The 24,107-nt window shown below is 43.9% G+C and overlaps 1 protein-coding gene across 4 annotated transcripts in view; it reads left to right on the top strand.

Moving 5' to 3' along the window:
• kcnma1a (potassium large conductance calcium-activated channel, subfamily M, alpha member 1a) overlaps window positions 1-24,107 on the top strand; it is a 214,507-nt gene that overhangs the window by 23,744 nt on the left and 166,656 nt on the right. For all 4 annotated transcript variants that reach the window (XM_084323923.1, XM_084323922.1, XM_084323924.1 and 1 more), the window contains exon 2: window positions 4,635-4,778. In XM_084323923.1, the coding sequence (XP_084180049.1) occupies window positions 4,635-4,778 (144 nt within the window). The remainder of the gene's footprint in view (window positions 1-4,634; window positions 4,779-24,107) is intronic.

The raw sequence follows: 24,107 nt of genomic DNA, 5'->3' as shown, positions 1-24,107 counted from the left end.
TTTCAGAGGAAGGAGACTGGATATCTGAAATGGCTTGATTTTGTTGATATCCAGGGGGATAGATCATTTTATGTCAACATACTTTATGTAAAAAATATTGAAAAACAAAATTGTATTGAACATTTGTTTGATATTGTATATTTAGAAAGCTCTCTATACAGATTATTGTGTACTTTGCGTGATAAATGAGTCCCATTTACCATATTCACACAGTGGCCATTTTGCTCTTATGTCATGCTCAGGTTTGGATTCCTTTCCACCATGTTTCCACCCTGGCTGCGGTGTGGATATAGTCAATTGTATTTTGATAGGGATACTGCTAAGCAGTCCTCTTGAGTCTTGCCTCTCGACCCACCTGCTCGTTTTCCTAGTTCTGTTTGGATTGTAAACAGTGTTAGTGAGCAGAAAGTACCAACTTTACCAGTTAAATGTTTACAAAACAGCCTGTGCTATACTGTGACATCTGGACAAGTTCTAATAACTCACCTTGTTCCAAAAAGAGAGTGTATTCATGGTTATGATTAACCTCCAAACAATCATACCCACTATGGTAGCCAGTGGTGTATAAAAAAAAAGAAAAAAATTGTCTTTTGATGCCCACCAAAACATTTAAATGAAATAGAATCACCTTTTATTTGTAAAGTAGATGACGAGTAGCCTACAAGGACTTTGTCTTGGTGTGTAACCTACTGTAGTCTTCTTCACATTACACACAGCAAACAGACTCCTATCACTATTGATCATATTCACATGGCGGCCAGTTTGCTCTTATGTCATGCTCAGGATGGGAATCCTTTCCACCCTGTTTCAACCAGGAGCCGTGTGATATGGTCAATTAGTCAACTAATTGAAGAATTTCTTAGGTTGAGGAACAACCCTGGTCTGTGAAGTAACTAGATAGCTGCTGTGGTAGACAATAGTAACTAGATCTATACTAGATAGCTGTCCTGGTAGACAATAGTAAAGCTATAGCTAGCTGTCCAGGTAGTAACTATAGCTAGCTGTCCAGGTAGACAATAGTAAAGCTATAGCTAGCTGTCCAGGTAGTAACTATAGCTAGCTGTCCAGGTAGACAATAGTAACTAGCTAGCTGCTGTGGTAGACAATATTAACTAGCTAGCTGTCCTGGTAGACAATAGTAACTAGCTAGCTGCTGTGGTAGACCATATTAACTAGCTAGCTGTCCTGGTAGACAATATAGTAACTAGCTAGCTGTCCTGGTAGACAATATAGTAACTAGCTAGCTGTCCTGGTAGACAATAAAGTAACTAGCTAGCTGTCCTGGTAGACAATATAGTAACTAGCTAGCTGTCCTGGTAGACAATAGTAACTACTAACTAGCTAGCTGTCCTGGTAGACAATAGTAACTAGCTAGATGTCCTGGTAGACAATAGTAACTACTAACTAGCTAACTGTCCTGGTAGACAATAGTGAGCAACCAACAAAAATAGCAGACATATCAAGGAATCATTGTGGCTTGTTGTTCCACTAATAGCCTATAACTAATTAAAAATCAAATATATAAATGTGTGTATAAATTACGGTTACATAACAACACTCTGCTCAGCCCTGAAGCTCCCACCAGGGCCTTTCTGCTAAAAGAAAATACAGCAGTGACTGTCAAGAGGATGTGCTCATTGCCCCAAACACCTGATTGTTTATGCCACTGTCATGTTGTGTGTGTGTGTGTGTGTGTGTGTGTGTGTGTGTGTGTGTGTGTGTGTGTGTGTGTGTGTGTGTGTGTGTGTGTGTGTGTGTGTGTGTGTGATGCAGACGGCATTCATTCATTCCGTGAGTTGCTGGAGTGCCATGACAGTGGAGACGTGACCCTTCCAACCCCTCCACAGATTTATGGGGGGGAGGGTGGGGGGGGGGGGGGGGGGGTTGCGGCCTACGAGTACAGCAGCACATGCTGCCGACGGACGCGCCAGGTGTTCTCCCCCCCCCCCCCCCCCATGCGTGTTGGAAGAGCGGCTCCATTTAAACCCCTAGGACGTAAACACGGCTACAAAAGAGATCGCTGTAAAAAAAAGTGTATGTCAAGTGTAACCAGCTGTTAGGAAGATGACAGAGATGCTTATAGAACACGACGCTGTTAACTGTTCAGAGCACTTGTTCAGTTGACCGAGAAAGAGATTGCCTCAATCAGACTATACTGTCAGTGTCACCCCACGATAGCCCCCCCAGCACACACACACACACACACACACACACACACACACACACACACACACACACACACACACACACACACACACACACACACACACACACACACACACACACACACACACACACACACACACACACACACACACACACACACACACACACACACACACACACACACACAAAGCTATTCAATTTTACATCCCTTTCATTTCGCCCCGTCTCCACCTCTCTGGTAACTATTTAAATTGCATCAAGTGATTCTGTGCAGCGTCTCTGTGCTGAGAAACGGATCAGAGAGAGAGAGTGATGTGTGGCACCGTTAAGTTTGGGCTGGGGGGCGCGGGGGGAGGGGGGCAGGCAGGTAGACAGACAGTCAGATACAACAGACAGACAGACAGACAGACAGACATGGAGGGTAGACAGACAGACAGAGAGACAGACATGGCAGGCAGACAGACAGAGAGACAGACAGACACACAACAGGCAGAAATGGAGGGTATACAATTACAGACAGACAGACAGACAGACAGACAGACAGACAGACAGACAGACATGGCAGGCAGACAGACAGACAGACAGACATGGCAGGCAGACAGACAGAGAGACAGACATGGCAGGCAGACATACAGACAGACAGACAGACAGACAGACAGACAGACAGACAGACAGACAGACAGACAGACAGACAGACAGACAGACAGACAGACAGACAACAGGCAGAAATGGAGGGTATACAATTACAGACAGACAGACAGACAGACAGACAGACATGGCAGACAGACAGACATGGCAGGCAGACAGACAGACAGACAGACAGACATGGCAGGCAGACAGACAGACAGACATGACAGACAGACAGGCAACAGGCAGCCCACTCAGTGGAGCAGAAACACCAGGAAGCTCAGCGGCTGCCATGGATACACTCCTAGTTTCTGTCTCTATCTGTCTGTCTTGCTCTCCGTCTCTCTCGCTCTCTCCCTTTCTCTCCATATACAGTACATCATATGTGTGTGTGTGTGTGTGTGTGTGTGTGTGTGTGTGTGTGTGTGTGTGTGTGTATGTATGTAGGCCTACAATATGTATGTATGTATGTACTATATGCGCACAGTAAATTTTGCAGTGTCAAATTAACACTATTCCCGAGTGTATTTGGTCCCACTCAGAATTGGTGTTACATTTACATTTACATTTACATTTAGTCATTTAGCTGACGCTTTTATCCAAAGCGACTTACAAGTTCTGTACGACAAGACAGCAAGAAGGGTACAACTCTATCAGCTGAGTAACAATGTTCATCAAGTGTTGCGTGTTACAGTGTAGGTTAGTTTATTAGGACAAGTGCATGACAGTAAGGTTAGTCAGGGTTAGATTTTTTTTTTTTTTTTTTTTTAATCATTTCAGATAGTGGTTGAAGAAGTGAGTCTTTAGTCGACGGCGAAAGATTGGACGGGATTCGGCTGTCCTAACTGGGATGGGTAGTTCATTCCACCATTGTGGGGCAAGGACTGAGAATAGGCGGCTTCTCTTTGATGACCCTCCGGGAGCTTGGATAGGAGTAGGTCTGAGGCGGCCAGAAGATGCAGAGCGTAGGGGTCTTGAGGGTGTGTAGTTAGAGACCATTGACCGGAGGTAGGCGGGAGCGGTTCCCTTTGCTGCACGGTATGCTAGGTCGAGGGCCTTGAAGCGGATACGTGCAGCAATGGGGAGCCAGTGCAGGTCCCTAAGAAGTGGGGTGACATGGGCCGACTTCGGTAGGTTTGATATCAGGCGGGCCGCTGCGTTTTGAATGAGTTGAAGAGGCTTGGTGGCAGTGGCCGGGAGGCCAGCTAGCAGTGCTAACATTGACTCTTGCTCTTGTGTAAGAGTTAAATTAACTCTAAATAGAGTAAAAACTTTACACTCGCTTATAGGACCAAATACACTCGGGAATAGTGTTAATTTGACACTGCAAGATTTACTGTGTGTGTGTGTGTGTGTGTGTGTGTGTATGTATGTACAGTATGTATGTACTATATGTGTGTGTATGTACAGTATGTATGTACAGCATGTATGTATGTATGTATGTATGTATGTATGTATGTATGTATGTATGTATGTATGTATGTATGTATGTATGTATGTATGTATGTATGTATGTATGTATGTATGTACTGTGTGTGTGTGTGTGTGTGTGTGTGTGTGTGTGTGTGTGTGTGTGTGTGTGTGTGTGTGTGTGTGTGTGTGTGTGTGTGTGTGTGTGTGTGTGTGTGTGTGTGTGTGTGTGTGTGTGTGTGTGTGTGTGTGTGTGTGTGTGTGTGTGTGTGTATGTATGTACTGTATGTGTGTGTGCTGATTTCCTCTGGTCAATTATAGCAAAAAGTTCTACAAAAAGACTATACTATATTTGTCATCTAACTCACTGTCGCTTCCCTTCATTTTCTCTCTTTCATTCTCTCTCTCTCCTCCCCCTCCTCCTGTTTCAGGATGTTCATCGAGTCATCACGGGGGATGGTATCAAGCGTCACGATAAAGAGGACATGTCGGCCAACGAGGTGGGCTGGATGACCTCGGTCAAAGACTGGGCCGGGGTCATGATATCTGCTCAGACCCTGACGGGCAGAGTCCTGGTGAGTTCAAATGCTTGCGGTCTCCGTCCACGTGTGTTGTAATGTATATGTACTATATCTGGACGACTGTCATCGATGAAAGAAATGATGATGTCACTTTGACGGCAATGCAGAATTCTTTTTCTGACCACACTGCAGGTGAATTTGTGTGAATTCAACTTTTAGAACGCTAGTCCCTGCGTGGTTGTTTTACTTGCACATTGGGTGACTAAGCCTTTGTAATATAGGAACCTCAAGGTCAACCTCTCCTCTAGTGTACGTTAGCTGGACAGGGTCAAAATAAGAAGGTCTAGACGTTGATGACATTTACTGTGGAGTCTGCAGCGTAGTTCACCGGTGGCCATCTTGTCACAGGCAGCACGCCCGCTTATAACATGAATGTCTGGTGCATGTACTGTACTATTGAAATAACCATAGCTTGAAAAATGTTCAACCGATTTACAAACGGTTTGGTTTATTACAAACGTTATTAACGTGGCTATGAATCTTGGACACGTTGAAATAATTTTCATATGAAAGTCCATTATAAGTATGCAGTATGATAAGTACATCTCTGACGTTTATAACAAACCAAACCGTTTGAAAATCGGTTGAAAATTGAGCAAGCTATGGTTATTTCAATAGTACATGCACCTTAGACATTCATGTTATGAGTGGGCGTGTTGCCTGTGGCAAGATGGCCGCCACATGGCAAACGTCGGTCTCCCATTGGCCAGCAGCGCGGGTGAGTCATCTAGCCTTTATATGTCTATGGTCGTGATGGTCCCGGTCAGCAGCGCTTCAGTTACTTCCTCATCTGTGACCAAACTTCCGTCATATAGAGACGTCTCCAGAGGCTTTATAGTGTAAAACATTCAGAAGCTTTGAATGTTTTAGACCAGAGAACTGATAAGCCGTCTCTCCCACAGATCTTTCTTTGTTGCAGATGTTGCAGGTTGTCTTATGCAAAAGATGTACGGGGTATTTAGAGGGAGAAGCTGGTTTAGAATAACAAGCCCCATTTCAACACACGCTACTCGGATGACATGTTATTGATAGGGATGCACCGGCCCATACGGATATTAGGACTTCTGTTATGGCTAAATAATCAATATTACTAATGTCGTCATGATCTGCATGTATAAAATAAAAACACACACACACACACACACACACACACACACACACACACACACACACACACACACACACACACACACACACACACACACACACACACACACACACACACACACCTACACACACACACACACACACACACACACACACACACACACACACACACACACACACACACACACACACACACACACACACACACAACACACACACACACACACACACACACACACACACACACACACACACACACACACACACACACACATCTAGATAGAGAAATAATCATCAGTCTTGCTCATTGGACCGATATCAATTATGGAAAAATCACTATGGTTACAGATATAATGTGTATCCCTAGAAAGGGCCCTTAGATATTCTGGATTAATTCCTTGTTCTACATTAACAATGGGGTCCCATCACATTTAACACTGAGATCAACCATAGATAAATCTCCTCTACGGACACCCAGGTGCTCCTCACCCGCTACACCTCTACGGACACCCTGCACACCAAACCAGCCTTCATCCCTCTTCTCAACAACTACTTGGATAACATATTTCTGATTCTGAAAGGGCCCTTAGATATTCTATCTTATTTACATTAACAATACTAGTGCAGTGCCTGTTCGTAGCGGGCCAACTGCTTGGCCCCCGGAAGTGCTGCTTGCAGCGTTGTGGAGACCCGCGGTATGGCTGCTTGCAGCGTTGTGGAGACCCGCGGTATGGCTGCTTGCAGCGTTGTGGAGACCCGCGGTATGGCTGCTTGCAGCGTTGTGGAGACCCGCGGTATGACTGCTTGCAGCGTTGTGGAGACCCGCGGTATGGCTGCTTGCAGCGTTGTGGAGACCTGCGGTATGGCTGCTTGCAGCGTTGTGGAGACCTGCGGTATGGCTGCTTGCAGTGTTCTCAAGAACCGCTCGTCCGATCGACTTCACACTCGACACTGCACTCCCTTGGGTCCTCAGCATTACAACCGCCAAACGTAAAGTTTGTTATTATAGTGCCACCATCTGGCCAAATGGCAACAAATTTGACAATACACCCGCAGAGTGTGAAGTTGATCGCATGACTAGTTCTTGAGATAATGCGACGGACAGACACACACTATAGCGCCACCATCTGGCCAAGTGGCACCATTATATTCAACACCACACTCCCCCCGGGTGAAGCTGATTGGATGAATGGTTCTCGTGATATGCGAAGAACAGACAGAGATTCCTTCCTCTATAGTTAATTGGTAAGCAAAATCAGCCTTTTTCAGATGAGATCAGATCAACATGGATCAGACTTCAATGTTTAAGTCGATCCTGCTTCTCTTCAGTTTTTTCATCAGTAACCCTCCACCTTGGAAGCTACGCACCTGAAGTATAATTCCTCAGGATTATTAATGAAGTGCGCAAACAGCTTCCAATAGGCTACTATGCCAGCTATTATGATAGGTTGCCATGGTAACCAAAGACTCTTTTGGTTTGTCTTTCTGCTATGGTCCACCCACAAATGAAATTTGACTCACGACAAAGCCTCCGCGGTGTCGCCTACTAACTCGGTCGCCCCACCCCCGGTTCTAATTGATGTTTCCGGTCATCATGGCTAGAAGACGTCCACATTTAGTCTAAATTATAACTTCAAAAATCAATGATCACACAAATAATTTTGTGAGGTTGACTGGGAAGCAAGGGTTCGGTTGATAAACAAACTTTTTTAGGGTGAAGAATCTATGGAAATGCGGACGCCCGCTAGCCGTGACTGGTGTCTCCAGAGCTCTTGGCGAGAGCCGGAGGGCGTGGCCAGTGAGATGAGGAGGGCGTGGCCAGTGAGATTAGGAGGGCGTGGCCAGTGAGATTAGGAGGGCGTGGCCAGTGAGATTAGGAGGGCGTGGCCAGTGAGATTAGGAGGGCGTGGCCAGTGAGATCAGGCCTCTAGTCCGACTTGAAAGCGCATCCGTTGTTTACTTCGGCCTGATGTCTGAACGGAGAGTCATGGAGGATGTTGCTCTTCTCCCAGACACACAGGCCAACCGTCAAAACAAAGCCTCCAAGAGGAGATTTGAAGAGCGTATTAAGGCCACACATCCCATAATGCCCTGAGCAGACACACACACACACACACACACACACACACACACACACACACACACACACACACACACACACACACACACACACACACACACACACACACACACACACACACACACACACACACACATAGATGAGAGAGAGAGAATACAGTTTACCATTTACAATTGGGCGGCAGAAGTGGTCGCCGTGTGAAACACATGGTGTACTGTATCTATCCTACACACATCATATCCTCATTATATTTTATGGATGGGATTGAGTGAAGGCATCAGATTAGTGTACACCCCCCCCCCCCCCCCCCCCCCCCCCCCCCCACCCACCCAATCGTTCATATTTGATTATGGACATTGATGGGACGGGAGTGGAACTTTGTACAAGCCCTTTGGGCTTCGTTCCCTCCTAGTTTTTAAATAATGTGCTAAATAAATAAATAAACTAAACCCCTTGTTGCGTTTTAACCTGTCCTGCTCACTGTTCTGCCAGTGAGATGAAGAGGATGGAGCATTTTTTATCAAGCACATTCCCTTTGGCAAGGTGCAACACTCATAGATTGGCATTGAGTGACTGGAAAAGAGAGCTGCTGCAGTTCGATTAATTCTGTTTTAGCGTTATGATTCGGCCATAAGTGCTTAGCGAAGGAGTAATGAAATGGCATGAGAAGGAGTATCATGCCAAAGCTTGCTGCAGTGCTCTCAGGACATTACCCCCCCCCCAACCCCGCACATCCAAACGCAGTCCTGTACCTCCAGCTAACCCAGCACGAGAAGGATCATGATGATGGATGTGGCGGCGTCAACTCACTCACTGTCAAAACATTTGTGTTTTTTTTGTTTGACCTGCAGCAGCACTGAACAAATGAAAAGAAAAGGGAGGGGGGGGGGGGGTTACGAAATTTAGATATGATTACTCAGCCATATGGAGTATTCTTAGGCTAGCCACTGATTAAGAGTGGGTCATTTAAATTGATTGAAGGGGCACGCTGAAAAAAAAATTGTCCGGCGTGAAAAAAACTGTAGATAAATTGTGCATTATTTCTCTGGCGGCTAGAAACAAAGGGAAGACTTTGGAAAGAATCTTTCCGTCTGCTTTTATTATTGTTCCCGGCTACGACGGTGACTGAGCTAAATGTGTCGGCTGGTAAAACCTCCATCATCATAAAACAGAGTGATGGTCCTGGCAGGTGTTTAGAATGTCGTGTCACTAAAGATCCACTGAGTTGCTAAGTGATGTGTAGCGTACTCTAACAAGGTTGTTGCTACCGACCTAAAACACAAGGCTATGTTACAGGCCCAAGCATTCACAAATATCATGTAGTCTATATCTTTCTTAGTATCAATTTGCACCTGAAGAGCGCAAAATAAAATAAATTCACCAAATTATTATATTTGATATATGTATATATTATATACTCTTTTTTTTAGGGCATTTCTACTTTATTATTATTTTATTAGATAGGACAGTGAGTGACAGGAGAGTGAGGGTACTGAGAAGGGGGGTGACATGCAACAAAGGTCCCAGGCCAGATTCAAACACAGGACATTACATGGCATGCGTCCTATCATGGTGAGCCACCAGGATGCCTTTTCCCTTGTAAATGTACTGTGATTATTTTCCGACGACTCATGGGTTTTGGATTTTGGATTGTAACGATGAGCTACTGTAGCTGGAGGCGCTGCCTTCTGTCACTTCACATCTTTCAGTCATCTTTATTTATACAGCACCTTTTTAACACTTAAGATCAAAATAAAGCAATGAGCAAATGCACATAGTCACATACGCAGTGTCATAGATACTCTTTGGGCACAAGTAGCAGTAGCAGTAGATCAGTTTGGCAACTAGGCTACCGTCCCTATACAGTATGTGTCATTAATCAGTGTCCTTGTTTACACTACAGTGTAATGATTCTCTTGTCCTTGTGCGTCCGGATAGCACAGCTCCCCACCCTTCAACTTGCAAAAACCATGTTCCAAATTCCCTTTCTTATCACAGGCAGTGAATCTGATTTATGCCTCCAGAAACTAGTACGTGCATCTTTTAAGGGTCAAGGCAACTGCCAAACAGTGGGTACACCACTGTGTGTGTGTGTGTGTGTGTGTGTGTGTGTGTGTGTGTGTGTGTGTGTGTGTGTGTGTGTGCGCTATGCACTCATATGTATGTGTTCCAAATGATGGCAACTGTTTAGTGAGCACTGGTCTGTTGCTATGGTGATAGCAGCTTACCTAAGCAGGGCAGATGTGTGCATTCTGTGTCGGCTTGTTTAGGGGACACATTTAAAGCCCATCGCTGGGTCAACTGAGAGAGTGTTTTGGTCTTGGGTGTAAGAAAATGGTATAGTCCAATTGAAATTGTGTGAGTGTGTTTGTGTGTGTGTTATTTTTATTTAATAGATAGATAAATAAATAGATTCTGTAGGCTTTATCTCCTTTAAAAAAAAGTTTCCCCTAGCTGGTAGCTTATTTGAAAATAGATACAGTATAGACAGACAGACACAACATTCAGGCCACTAACAACATCAACATCATCTGTAGCTTAATTGCAGACCCAATGGACCTATCTCAAACACCCGCCCTATTTTCTTGATCCTCCAATCACAGCAGCTGTTAAAGTACACTGTCAAAAATCTGTTCCTTTTCTAATGTTTTAGTAGGCTATGCACCGTAAGAAACAATGAATTGTCTGTCACTTCCTACCAGATGAAGATGGCAGGTGTACACATACGTGTTTCCATAGCGATCCCTTAAAGGAAAACTCCAACATTTTGGGAAATTGGCTTATTTGCCATCTACCCTGGAGTTAGACAAGAAGATGCATACCTTTTTCTTCTCTGTGCATGCAGTAGGAGTAGGAAGACGTTGGGAACTATAGGCTAATGGAGGAACCTACTTCCAGTGACTGACGCTAAGCTAGGCTAACAGTGCGCGTCTTCCTACTCCTACTGCATGCACAGAGAAGAAAAAGGTATGTATCTTAACACTCCAACATTTTGGGAACCCTGGAGTTAGACAAGAAGATGCATACCTTTTTCTTCTCTGTGCATGCAGTAGGAGTAGGAAGACGTTTGGAACTAGGCTAATGGAGGAACCTACTTCCAGTGACTGATGCTAAGCTAGGCTAACGGTGCGTGTCTTCCTACTCCTACTGCATGCACAGAGAAGAAAAAGGGTATGTATCTTCTTGTCTAACTCCAGGGTAGATGCCAAATAAGCTAATTTCCCAAAATGTTTGAGTTTTCCTTTCGCCCATGCCTAGTGCTCAGACAGGATGTTTTTTTCCCTCGATGATGCTCTGTGTAAGTTCCAGAGAGCGTGTGTCCTTTTACTGTCATCTTAACACATTTAAAAAAAGATTGAGAAACATTGCCCTTAACGTGATTTGATTACTGGTGATGATACACAATACCTCCCCGATGACCTCTCACAGCCCCCTCTTAATTAATCTGCCCATTTTGGTCTTAGTCGACCAAGACTTTGATTTAAAAAAAATCTTTGTATGTGTTTTCTCTGAATAAATTAATCCTGAGAAACTGTGAACACGTCTCTGGTAAGCACTGAATTGAAAGAGATCCGTCTGCATCGTTGCATCATGTGTGAAACACAAATTGATAGATTTGTCAGTGAAATCAGCGAATCAATTGGTCGACAAATAGACATATGACTTTGATCGAGGAGGACAGCCCTAAGCGCATTCCTCTCTATAGCCTTGACATGACAGTAAGCTATATGTAAAGACTCCACTCCAGTGTATGTGATATGGAAGCCTCCCATCTGTCAATATACATTATTAGATTTTCCCTCCCACCTAACTCAATGCCAGAGAATCATTCTCTCACTCTTGTATGAGACGATCCCCCCCCCCCCCCCCCCCACACCCCTCCCCATACTCATTAAAGGTGTCATCACTTCACTGTTTGCTTGTGTCAAATCAAACAAACTTGCTTCGAGGGCTGAACAGGTGGGGCGCCTCTTGTGTGTCTGTGCCGGACTCCTGTAGTGACGCACATCTGTTTAGCGCTTAATCAACATCGGTTTGAGAAGGCAATACACGATTGTAAGATGGCAGCGTATTTCATGTAGAACAAGGGACCAACAGTGCTGCCGGTAGGCAGAGCGTATTTTTTGGATGGGGGAGAATGTGTGTTTTCTGACTTTTCTCTCAAACGACGGGCCCCATGTCGAGTGACATTTAGCCCACCTGGGCTTGACTGTGGATGTCCGTGGGGGTCGTGGTATGCCACATATCTATTATGCTGGCCAGTGAAAGGTGTTCTATTAATGGAAGCATAGGCTACCTTCTGGCACTGCTCTATATGCCAAACCGTCTGCAATATGTGACCTTTAAGGCTTTAACCTCAATCCCAGTCATGGATTGAATAGAGGAAACGTTTGTGTGTACCGTGTTGTGTTTGTACCTGCGAGGAGCGTATGATTGTACTTGAACCGTATCAGCCGCTGAATGAGGAACCCCTGTACCACACCGTTGCCATGAAGAGTTGTATAGGATTACCGCCGGAGCGTGCCTGTCGTTTGACCGGCCTTTGATGCTTGGGAGAGGAACAGGCATGGGGGTTGCAACAAGGTTATAGGTGAACCAGAAGGGCATTTTCATCAGGAGATGAAGCTCTCCTCCTTTACCTCCTTATCGAGAGCCTGAAGGGGAGGCAGTAATAGGAGCACTACAAGGAAAAGCTTTTTATTTGATGAGAGCGATGGAGTCAGAAAGAGAGAGAGCAAGAGAGAGAGCAAGAGAGAGAGAGAGAGAGAGAGAGTGTACACTTATGCGAGAACTTGCTCTATTACTATCGTAGGTAAGTACAGCTCTGCATGACGAGTTGAAACATCCAGTCAGATGTGATGGGAGCACTTACAGGCCTCACGTGACTGAGAGAGCGGTACTAAGTGCGTTTTCATTATCAAAAGCCTTTTTGTGTTCTTCACCTTGGTGATCAAACCGTCTGCTGCCGTACCAACAGCATTCCTATGCCACCGCAACATGCCTCATTGATTCCTGGCTTTAGCTTAGGCCAAAGACGTTGCCATAATGTAACGGGATACCCCGGCAGACGCCAACGGCGTGCCCATGGCCCTTTTGGCAGAGGCGCAGGGGTTTCCGTACGCCACCTGTGATGCCAATGGGATTGGTCGGGGGGGGGGGGGGGGGCGTGTATGGGCTTCGCCGCCCTCACTGCCTGCTGCGGAGCAGTGGAAAATAAAGCACCAGCGCCACTAGTCCTTCTTTGCCCACCCGGCTTGCCTGCCTGCCTGCCTGCCTGCCTGCCCGCCCGCCAGCCGCTATTTTCGTGCGGCAGCAGCTGCTTGGCCCGTTTTCTCAGGGCCCTTGCAGAAGCAAACAATGCCGCCATGTTGGACTTTAATCACTTTCGCTGCCTTTATCATCCCCCCCCCCGTCCCGACATAGAGTTAGATCACTATACCTGTGCACCGCCTTAATAGAAAGTTCCATTAATTCCCGGCCTGAAAGGAAACAATAGGATTCAACGTTATTTTTGTTGGCTTGCTCACACGGAAGCTCGCTTTTGGGACGGGGCCCGCACGGAGTAGACACACACACAATCTATATTTAATCATGAATATTTTGGCCAGAGTCCTATGATGGCATACAAACAGACTCTGACTGGGCTGTATTGTCTCGACACGTTCACCATACTGTAGTTCCCCCGTGTCTGTGGCGATCTGTACCCGCTGAGTCTACAGATTGACAGTCACTTGACTCCTTATCTCTGTGTACATGGGACCAAATCCTTACAACGTCGCGTTCTATTAGTTTGAAGTGCCGGAGCGTATCGGGTGTGTGTTAATTACCATGCCCCCAGGGAGCAGAGGAAGGGGGCATTTCTTAATTTGGAACTTTACCTGTGGTGGTTGTTGGCCACATTTTCAACGGGATCTCATTTGGCATGAGCGGTCAGGGAAAGGTAATTAGTGTTGTACATTGGCATGATGTAGCGTAAACAAAAGCTGCGTTCGCCGGGTAGTAGACCTCTCACTTGTGTCGTATCTCCAGCTGCTCCCGTCTCCCGTGATCTCCTGCTGCTGTAGGAATAACGAATGGGCTATGAAGAGATTGCTCCTAGCTTCGACTGGGGTGCGTTGCGAGATTTATCTCTCTGCTAAAGCAGGAGAATTTAGTGAAGTGGCAGTTTAAAAAAAGAAATAATAATTTGCTAGCCCAAATTAGCTTAGTGTTGCAGATTGGGTCACCATGGAATTGCAACATCCGTTTGTTTAGCGCTAGCAACGTGGCTCTTAAAATAAGGCTAGTTAACGAAACATTTGACCTCTCACCCCACATGCAGTTTAATGGACAAAATTGCTGGTAAACTGGACCTATGTTTGCCATAGGTGGGGGGGGGGGGGAAGATAAATAAACTGTACAGGGTATTCAGCCATGTTAGGTAGACTGTAGTGTACAGGGTATTCAGCCATGTTAGGTAGACTGTACATGGTATTCAGCCATGTTAGGTAGACTGTACATGGTATTCAGCCATGTTAGGTAGACTGTACATGGTATTCAGCCATGTTAGGTAGACTGTACATGGTATTCAGCCATGTTAGGTAGACTGTACAGGGTATTCAGCCATGTTAGGTAGACTGTACAGGGTATTCAGCCATGGTAAGTAAGATTCCAAACCGTAGGGAGCTAAAATGCTCAGTTCAAAGGGAACTGTGAACTGTGTAGGAAGAACTGTTCAGTTAGCCAGAAGTGAACAAGAAAGATTACCCATCAGTCATTGCACCTCGCTAACCCCCAACATCCGCTTAAATGAATGCCCGGCGGAAGCCCTTCTTTAGAGAAAAGTTTTTCCAAAACAAAACAACGCTTTCCAAAATAAAAAAACATCACTTAATTAAATTTTTTTTCTATTTATTTTTATGTCAATATACAATTGCATGAATCAGTAAAGTCAGTTGTTTCTAGAATGTCAGTCATGTCTCCAGCACATGGCAGCAGTTTCACTTCCGGTATAGCGATTTTGCCTTCAAAATAAGGGCGCTTTCACATATAGTTTTGGTGGACTCGGTGCGGACTCTGTGCGGTTCGGGGGGTGAAGTTGCAACATTGTTGCATTCTTCATTCGGTTCGTCTGCATTCACATTGCAATTTGTCAAGTGCACCAAACTTTCTGAACAATGTCACACGGTCGAAAAGGGCGCTCGTCTATTGGACACAATAGAGTGGAAATGTGTGTGTGTGACTGCGTGTGTGCGTGCGCACGTGTGTGTGACTGCGAGCCCTGTCTGACTCCAGATCGAGAGGAGTGGAAGTTTGAAGACGGACTAGACTACAATATGATGCAGGGGTGGTGAGTTGAAACAGTTTCAATATGTTTCAATAAATTATTTGCATTTAAAACTATTAACGCTGACTCATTCCTTCAGTCCACAAAAAATTATGCTAATATTCCTTATGTTGTTTATGATATTAATTGAAAATAGCATATGAGAGTATTATATAGTAATAATAACACGGCGATATACTAAAAAGCTTTTTTTTGGCTGGAAAAAAATCTGCCTGGCTGGTAGTTTTTAAAATCTACCAGCCAAATGGCTGGTAAGTCAAAAAGTTAAGTTTGTTCCCTGGTCAGAGGAGAGGGTGGAGGGGGATAGGGGGGGCAGGTTGTGTCTGAGTGAGACGGTTTGAGTTGGGGTGAAGACCTTTCGGTTAAGCACGAACTCCTACATCGTGAGTCCGATTTACACGAAACCTGATACAGACGACATCCAGCTCTATATGCCCTCTACAAATTTGCCTCAAGGACTCATAAAATCCACCATCTTGGATTTGATGTAAAACATTTTTGACACCTCCTCCTAAACCGTAGGTCTGATTACTACCAAATTTGCTGTGGAACATTATTGGATGACGCTTATTAAAGTTAGTATAAGGATTGTTGATATGTTCTTTCGTTTTCACGATATTAACCAATGAACTTAAAAAAAAAAAATCTAACCCTAACTAACCTTACTGTCATGCACTTGTCCAAATAAACTAACCTACACTTTAGCACTCAACACTTTGATGTACATTGTTACTCAGCTGATAGAGGTGTGCCCTTCCTGATGACTTGTCGTACAGAACTTGTAAGTCACTTTGGATAAAAGCGTCAGCTAAATGACTAAATGTAAATGTAAAGGCGTGGCTCAGCATAGATGCAAGTTAACAATCACCAAAAATGCAGGATATGTCCAGGGAACTACCCAAAACATACAAAACCTAACAATTACATTCATATTTAACACTAGGGGACACTACAAATATACAAAATGTGTGTAGAATAACACAAATCGGATTATATTTCAACGTTTTCTTATCCAAACCTTACAAAACTTGCAGGACATATTTCATAACACTGCTGAACCATGTGTGTGAACTTATTTTGCGATCCTAATGATCAATATTGGTTTGAAACCCTTTGGTTGCCGCTTGCGGCTATATTTTATTTATGCTCTTGCAGGGGTGTGAAAAGTACCCAGAAATTATACTTAAGTGAAAGTATGGGTACCGTCTCAAAATCGCACTCAAGTAAAAGTCAGAGTATCTGGCTAAAAACACACTTGAGTAAAAGTTAAAAAGTTTCTACTTTTAATGTTTAAGTACTAAAAAGTAAAAGTAAAAACTTTTTTTTATTCCGGTGCAATGAAATGTTCCATTTCATCCTCTTCATCACTCGTACTATCGTTTGTGGCCATCTTCTGTAGCTTGTCACTCTGACTGTCTATTCTTCTAATAGCAGGTGTTTAATCAAAGATCCCCTCTTTCTAGTCTTGCACAAGGACCAATCAGCATGGGTATGGGTGGGTTCATTTTCCATTGAGGGGGATTTGATTGGCTGTTAAATAAAGTGCGGCCAGCCACAGGATTAATAACGTTAGTTCGGCCAGAGACACAAATATACGAATTAAAATGGTTGGACCTGCGAGATTTGTATACTTTGTACTTTGTAGGTCTGCATTTTAAATGTAAGGAGTTATGTATTTTTTCTCTGAAATGTAATTGAGTAAAAGTACAAGTATACAAACCTAATAATACTCAAGTAAAGTACAAATCCCCCAAAACCGTACTTAAGTATTGTAGCGAAGTACAATTACTCAAGTAGTTTACACCCCTGCTCTCTTATTTGTCTCTGATTGATGGATAGATTTTACCTCATTATGGCACTCCGATGGATGAAACGACACATCCATACCGGTACATGTGATGTAATGTAATTTTACCGTATCTCTTCCTAACCGATACAAAACTGCATTTTGTAGGAAATGAATTTCCTCTCTATTCCCCCAGCATGCCTTGCTGTGTCTTCCGACAGGAGTGTTCTAAACTTCTTCTCACCTCTTGTCTCGAGGGGCTGGCAGCCGCTCAGATGTGGAACACAGTGTAAATGAAGTAGCTTAGCTCTTGATTTGGCAGCTGGCAAAGCTCTCATTTGAATGCTGGCACTTTACATCAAACAAAGGCCCAGCTTTCCCTTGACTAGTTTGATTTAGTTAATTAATACTGCAGCCAATTACGCCAAATGAATCTCCTGGAGGTTAATGGATATATTGTCCCAATGCATTCCGGACACGCGCCAGTGTGTAACTTTGAAAGTTCGCTTCGGGTCATCTCTAGCTCAATGTGGCTAATTACAATGAGACCGTGGACCAACCGCAATACATTAATCTCCTTTTATGAGTTAATTAAAGATTCCCCATCAGAGCTAGTGGCATTATTATTGTTATCATGCCTATGTGTTTCCTATGATCCTTGTTAGAGCCAAATGTATGATTTTGAAAGTAACCATTATGAATTATACATTTTTATTATTGGTATGAATGAAGTCATGACTTATGTAAATAATGGGTTTTGTGATCATGTATTGTTGTGATTATTATATTGTGATGATGCAATGTAGGCCTATAGGCTATTGGTACTATATGAAGGTAGACTAATAATTTGCTTTGCCTTTATGGGATAGTTGATGAGTTAATTATGGAGATGCCAATTGGGATGCATGTGGCCAATTTGGGGAAACAGGCATCAGGTGTTAAAATGGGCTGGCCGTCACACAGCCAGTGTTCTAAAAATGTTTGGTAGGCCTATGTGGCGACATGGTTTTTTGACCGCTGCAGAGCAGCCTATGTTTTTGTTTGATTCTACACTATGATTGGTCAAATGGTAAGACAAGCATTTCCTAAATTTCATTGTGGGGATTATTGGAATCCGAAGATCTGAAAGGAAAATCTGAAAGGAAAATAAAAGTCAAATGTAAAATCCGATCTCCCGAGTGCTGCTATTTAAGCGCGTCAACCAAGTGCATACCAGTAGAACCAGAAGGCGCATTTACGTTGAACAAAGATTGCACCTTTAATCCTCAATACCTCTCTATACCTTTGCTACACACACACACACACACACACACACACACACACACATGCTGTTTGCCCGCTGTTTGCCCGCTGTTTGCCGGTTGCCTTGACCCTTACAAATGCATGTGGTGGCTATATTTGCCCCTAAGAACCAGTGCATGTTTCACATTTTAACACATCAAGGGCATTTACAGTGCCATTGTTAGCACAACTGGGTACAGGTCCTCTCTCTCTCTCTCTCTCTCTCTCTCTCTCTCTCTCTCTCTCTCTCTCTCTCTCTCTCTCTCTCTCTCTCTCTCTCTCTCTCTCTCTCTCTCTCTCCTCCTTCCTAAAGAGCTGCCAGATGGGTGAGTCACTCTGTCTGTATCCTACCGTACCCTAATCGTCCTCTATCTCAAAGACATCCCCTCATTTACATCAAAGAGAATATTCTGTTATACAAAACAACCTACCCCCCCCCCCCCCCCCCCCAGTTGGTAGTGAATGGATTAGGACATTATACTTGAGCTTATACACAGTGCAGTATAGTCTAGATCGGGACAGACCACCAGATCTACACCACCCTCCCCTCCCTTAAGCTCTTCACTCTCCAGAGAGAGAGTGCTCTGCGGAACCCTCCCAGAGTGCTTGGTGGAACCCTTCCGGAGTGGCTTAAATAATCGCGGCTTAGCCCGTATGGGATCTGGGGTTCTATCCTGTGGGCCTATGAGTGTGCGGCGGAAGGGGGAGGCGGGGCGGATGCGGCGTCCTCCTGTACAAAACTATTTTAACGAGACACACTGTACGAGTGTTAAGCCAAAATATATTGTAGTAGATTAAAATTGTCGTTGTAGTGGCGGTACTCTCGCTCAACGTCAACGCCGCGTCACGGCCGAAGCTATAAAAAGCGGCGCGAGGCTCCCTCCCAAGTGAACCGGCACGGCATTGTTGACCTTACGTGTCCAAAGGCCTCACACTGCTGTTTTCACCGCTCAAGAGAGTGTCGTCACCCTCCTCGTAGATCGGATCACCCTACTGTATTGTAACCCATGACCGTACAAACAGCGGCTCGGGTTTCAGGCGCCGAGTAGTTACAGTAGGAAACACAGTGTGAAACACAACCTGAACAGTTAAAGATATCTGCCAAGGGTGTTTTAAAGGCCCGCTCAGCGATCCCATAGCCTAAACGAACCGGGTAGCCCCACGCCGCACCGAATAAGGATTGCAATCCCTATTTTTCTTATTATCTCTAATAAGAAATAGGGATATAGGCGTGCGTTTCATTCTCCAGTTGATTTACTGAGCTCTTTATGCAGGGACTGACACTAGATGACAGGTACATTTGTGTTTTTTTGTGTAAAAGGTAAACCTTTTGGCTGTAAAAGGTTTGTTTACATTGTAATTATAATTATAATGACTGTAAGGACTGAGTGAAGAACAGACCTATACTACGATTACAATGGATTAATAAAGTTCTGAAAAAGCTTATTTTACCACCTATTGATCAATCCTTTCAAGAATGTATGTGAATATGCCCCACATTTTTATAGTAAAAATAGAATCACAGATCGGGGCTTTAAAGGCACGATCCAAATCCTAAGTGCTTTGACCTCCAGTGGTTTTTTAGCTCTAATCTTGCTAATGGTTGAAAAGCAACTATTGTGTTACTTTCCAAATAGACCATAACTGAACATTGTGACATCAAAGAGTGTATTATGTGGCTCCTCAGTGCTGCCGTCTTGTTGAAAGAGTGGGGTGACACTGTTCTGGGTCAGGCGCATGATATCGTGTACATTTTAATGATTATTTTACTTGCACCTGCGCAGTGTAACAATGGGCTGGTAGATTAAGAACACTGCATATCTCTGGTGCACCGTCTGAAAATAAGCACTCCACTTCTTGCCGAAATGATACATCATAACCTGTCAAGATCGCTTGGCCCAGTACAGCCACTGCGTTATTTCTACCCCGAATAACACACAGAAAATGAAACACTTCCTCATTTATTTATATATTTTCTCAACTCCAAATGAAATATGGATGACCTGTTGCCACAAAGCTGCCTGTTCTACGGGTCACTGAGCAGTCATGGATTAGGGCAGGGTGTGCTCAGCTGCGTGGGGGGAGTGAGTCAGAGAGAGGCAGAGCTTGTGGCTATGGAGACGCTTCAGGCCTCTCTACACCTCGGGCAAAGCTCAACGCTCTCGAGTACAGGGCTCACTGACGACCATGATTACCATTCCCCCTGTGGCGTCCGCCGTAGATGGAAAGGAATCGCCGGTGTATCCCCCCCTCTCAGGCTTCTATGGGGGGGGGTTCCCCTCACATGGAGCCTAGATTACACGCTCAGGAGGAGTCGAGGGCAAATCATTATCGCTGGGGTCGTATCTCTAAATTTATTCCGCCACCAGACCAGTGCTAATTGAGCCGTGGATTGTCGAAAGGCTTTTCTTCACTTTGTGTTTCTGTTGCTCGATGGAATCAGGACCAGGAGTGGGAGTAACTGGAGGAGGCGCTGATACTGATATCATCACATTATCACTTATTCATATCCTGCAACGTTATAACTTCAGTTAAAACAACATCCCCGCGGAGGCATGAGATGAAACGTCGATCTTACTAGGAGCAAAACAATAATATATATTACTACAGTAGATACAATTTCGAGTTTAGTTTGTTTGGATCCCCATTAGCGACAGCATTGCAGCAGCTGTCCTCTTCCCTCAGAGCCACAACAAGGCCTTTCAAACATGGTGTCCTTTCTCTCAGAACATCGTTGTTTGATATTTCTTTAATAGCCTTGAAATAGCACTCTGAAATATATCACAATACTGGTTGTCACGTATCAATAGTACAGTATGGGAGAAAGTATTGCTATACCACACTGTATCTCTGTTTATCCCCCCAATTCTAACCAGCAGCAGATCTTTTGGTCACGGCTTTGTCCCGGCGCTTTGACCTGGAGTTTTATGGCATCTCCCCCAATCAGTGGCAGCTGCGGGTGTAATGATGACACACATTTTCAGACGCTACACAATTTTAGATTTCGAGGTCATGAATCCTTTTAGGTTTCCAATTAAACAAAAAACATTTAGCTTGACTAACGATTGGAGGAGGAACTTTAGACCCCCTTGAGGGTCACGACCCCCAGGTTGAGAACTACTGGTTGAGATGACAGCCAGGGGAGAAAAGGGAGACCTCTTGATCCTCCAATCACAACCGTGTTCTCAATTGACTTGAAATCAATTGGCGATACAGTTTGAAAGTTTGATTCACTGTAGTGAATGTAATTATCTTTTCTTTTTTCTATTCTGTTCTGAGATTGTTGCACTTCACAGAGCAGATTTATTTTGCACATAATCTTACACATAGTCAAAGGCTCTAAACTAGTGCTGTTAGGCGATTAAAAAAATGTATCTAATTAATTACAGGATTTACAGGATCTAATTAATCGCATTTTAATCACATAACCATTTTATGCCTGATATTCTATATTCTATAATCATATTTCAAATTGCATGTGTCCGGATGGCAGAATTCAGTACTGTATCTACAAAACCTTCTGTTTAATCATCTTCCATCTATTAATTTGCTTAGATTTTTCAGATCTGGTCAATTTGAGCATGCTGTTATTCACAGTCAAAGATAACATTTCTCATTGATATTCTCATTTGGTTCATTACAATTTACTCAAGCCTAGTAACAGACACAGTATTTCTGACACTGGGAATACATTCCCTGAGATCCATAGATGTCCCTAAAATCAGATACCAAGAACATGCAAATGGGCCATATTTAAAAAAATCTGTAAATGTGTATTCTACGTGCTTATGGAATGAATGAGATATAAAAAAAAATAATAATAAAAAAAATCTTAATTTTTTTCGTAATTCATTTTGAGTTAATTTTCATAACGCAATAATTTGCTGTGTAATTAATTAATCTAATTAACGCGATAAACTGACAGCCCTACTCTAAACTGTTTTGCACACATTCATTTAGTTTGACAGTTATTGAGAGTTTTAACATCACAAACAGAGGACACTGCATCCTTGTGTCGTGTTAACACTTTGATCGCCATGGGTTAAATTCATAATTTACCATCCCTTGCCAGCTCTATTTGTCTATGGAGAAGTTCCCCTTCTTTGCAGGGCTATAACTTTTTAAATTCTATTGCTAAATTGCCATTATTATGGCCCATTCAATGTCCTATATGTATTGTTCAGGGTGTAGCAACGTTAAACTTTTTCATTCACATATTCATACTAAAATATGGTCTAAAGTATAAGTATGTTTTTATCGTTTTCTGCAGCTTTATCCAGAACTTGATTTATAGCTCCAAATGCATTATATTGATGATGAAATACAGTTTGATAGCAATCGGCGCGAGATGAAAAATTTCAACTGGACGTACTTCTAGAATGATCTACGTATGATCTGATGATGACCGGATGGGCGGGGGATCGTTTATAATTCCGTGGGCAGCGTTAGATGATTCATCCAGAGTGGGTCATATGTTCATCATAGCAGTTTATATGGAATACGTTAGAAAATAACGCTGAATCTTACCGTATGTTCCTCGCGCCGTTGGACGATCAGCGTGGAGTAGACCGTTTTCGATTATGGGATGTTGATCCTGATGAACCATTTCCAGGTTGTATAATACTATATACGTCCAAATAACGTTGTTTATTGAGTTAGGGCGAGCGATTGATCATCCAGTGTGTTGAGATGGAGTCCGGCTACCGATCGCGAGTGCCCGGAGCACATATGGATGAGCACTTCCTGTTTGGCGCGCCCCTCCCTCTTGGCCGATCTGCCGATCGGCCACCAGATGGCGCTCTCGAACCGTTAGACAGTTGAGTGGAGCTCACCAGTACATCTCAGGGCTCCGGAGGGGAAATATGATTTCGATCACAGATCTTTGAAATATTGACATCAAAGACGAGTTACGGCGTCTTCGGCAGAATGAGCATGGCTAGGAATGACGTCTTAACTCGTCCCCGGCGATCATAGTGTTAATCACAGCTCAGTAATCAACATTTTTTCATCTAGCCTACATCATGTCATTGAACTGTAATATTACACAGATTCAGAGATATTCAAACTCCTATAACTGTCCAACTAAATGAAACAAAACAGTTTAGAGCCTTGGGATATGTGTGAGATATTGCGCAAAAATACATCTGCATTGTTTTTTTTTTTGGTGAAGTGCCCCTTTAACACCCGTAATGATCTCTCGCGCCACTGGGTCAGACAGACGCGAGGCCTCCACTCCACAGGGCAGCTGGATGCCCGAGTCAAAGAAGAAGGCATTACAGTATTTTACACCAAGTCATTTTCAATCACCACGCGCCAAGCTGCCAGGTTATTTGGGCACCAGCTGTTGGGGGAGGTTCAGCAGTTTGGCAGCTATTTCTGACATGTGGTCGGCGTCGCTACTAAGTCATCGTTGCAACAATAGTAATAGCCTGAGAATCGCTGTCTTCAACGAATACTTGCCTGACTTGTGTTTTAGTGGTGAAAATGCTTGCGAAATAACTGAACGTCACTTTTCCATAAATTCGCTTTTTTGTTGGTCCAGCTGGTGTTTACATCCCGTGTTGGTCAATCTGTGAGATTTACAATATTGTTTGGGGGTCGACATTCATCCAAAGTCTGGTTGGGTAAAAATGGAAGCGCAGATTAATGAAGCGCAGATGCTTCACTTGTTGAAAAGCTGATCAGACTGATATAAATATTTGCCACGAACAGATGGGGGGGGGGGGGTCACAGGCACAGAAT

Source organism: Notolepis coatsorum (genome assembly GCF_963971535.1).
Source record: "Notolepis coatsorum genome assembly, chromosome: 10".
Lineage (NCBI taxonomy): Eukaryota > Metazoa > Chordata > Actinopteri > Aulopiformes > Paralepididae > Notolepis > Notolepis coatsorum.
This window is presented reverse-complemented; position numbering and strand designations above follow the sequence as displayed.